At 48.8% G+C, this 1,164-nt stretch overlaps 1 protein-coding gene across 1 annotated transcript; it reads left to right on the top strand.

The window, feature by feature from the left end:
* Positions 1-6: 6 nt before the first annotated feature.
* Positions 7-1,095, top strand: LOC117800125 (actin, cytoplasmic 1). The gene has a single exon (XM_034652663.1). It carries the CDS (start codon positions 13-15, stop codon positions 1,093-1,095), a length of 1,083 nt encoding a protein of 360 aa, XP_034508554.1. The 5' UTR covers positions 7-12.
* Positions 1,096-1,164: the final 69 nt, after the last annotated feature.

Below are 1,164 nucleotides of genomic sequence, written 5' to 3'. Positions count from 1 at the left end.
AATGGATCCGGTATGTGCAAGGCCGGCTTTGCTGGAGATGATGCACCACGTGCTGTCTTCCCATCCATTGTGGGTCGCCCAAGACATCAGGGTGTAATGGTTGGCATGGGCCAGAAAGACAGCTACGTTGGTGATGAAGCTCAGAGCAAGAGAGGTATCCTGACCCTGAAGTACCCCATTGAACACGGTATTGTCACCAACTGGGATGATATGGAGAAAATCTGGCACCACACCTTCTACAACGAACTTCGTGTTGCTCCAGAAGAACATCCCGTGCTTCTTACAGAAGCTCCCCTGAACCCTAAGGCCAACAGAGAAAAGATGACCCAGATCATGTTTGAGACCTTCAACACTCCGGCCATGTATGTGGCTATCCAGGCTGTGTTGTCCCTGTATGCCTCTGGACGTACCACTGGTATTGTGATGGACTCTGGTGATGGTGTCACCCACACAGTGCCCATCTACGAAGGTTATGCCCTGCCTCATGCCATCTTGCGTCTTGACTTAGCTGGTCGTGATCTGACGGACTACCTCATGAAGATCCTGACCGAGAGGGGCTACAGCTTCACAACAACAGCTGAAAGAGAAATTGTGCGTGACATCAAAGAGAAGCTCTGCTATGTTGCGCTGGACTTTGAGCAGGAAATGGCCACTGCTGCTTCTTCGTCTTCACTGGAGAAGAGCTATGAACTGCCTGATGGTCAGGTGATCACTATTGGCAATGAGAGGTTCAGGTGTCCTGAAGCCCTCTTCCAGCCATCTTTTCTTGGTATGGAGTCATGCGGTATTCATGAAACCACATACAACTCAATCATGAAGTGTGATGTTGATATCCGAAAAGACTTGTATGCTAACACTGTGCTGTCTGGTGGTACCACAATGTACCCAGGTATTGCAGACCGAATGCAGAAAGAAATTACAGCGCTGGCTCCAAGCACAATGAAAATCAAGATCATTGCCCCGCCAGAGCGCAAGTACTCTGTGTGGATTGGTGGTTCCATCCTAGCATCCTTGTCCACCTTCCAGCAGATGTGGATCAGCAAACAGGAGTATGATGAGTCTGGGCCTTCAATTGTCCACCGTAAATGTTTCTAAATGACAGTTGCTGCTCTTTGACAAACATAACTTCGCAAAAGAACCAAGACACGAGGCATGGCTTTTTTT

This window comes from Ailuropoda melanoleuca, unplaced genomic scaffold, assembly GCF_002007445.2.
Source record: "Ailuropoda melanoleuca isolate Jingjing unplaced genomic scaffold, ASM200744v2 unplaced-scaffold64331, whole genome shotgun sequence".
NCBI lineage: Eukaryota > Metazoa > Chordata > Mammalia > Carnivora > Ursidae > Ailuropoda > Ailuropoda melanoleuca.
Note: the sequence above shows the minus strand (reverse complement) of the source record. Positions and strands in the feature narration are given on the sequence as shown.

Excerpts from the sequence above, each read along its gene's own strand:
- LOC117800125 (XM_034652663.1), top strand. The coding sequence starts at position 13 with ATGTGCAAGGCCGGCTTTGCTGGAGATGATGCACCACGTGCTGTCTTC.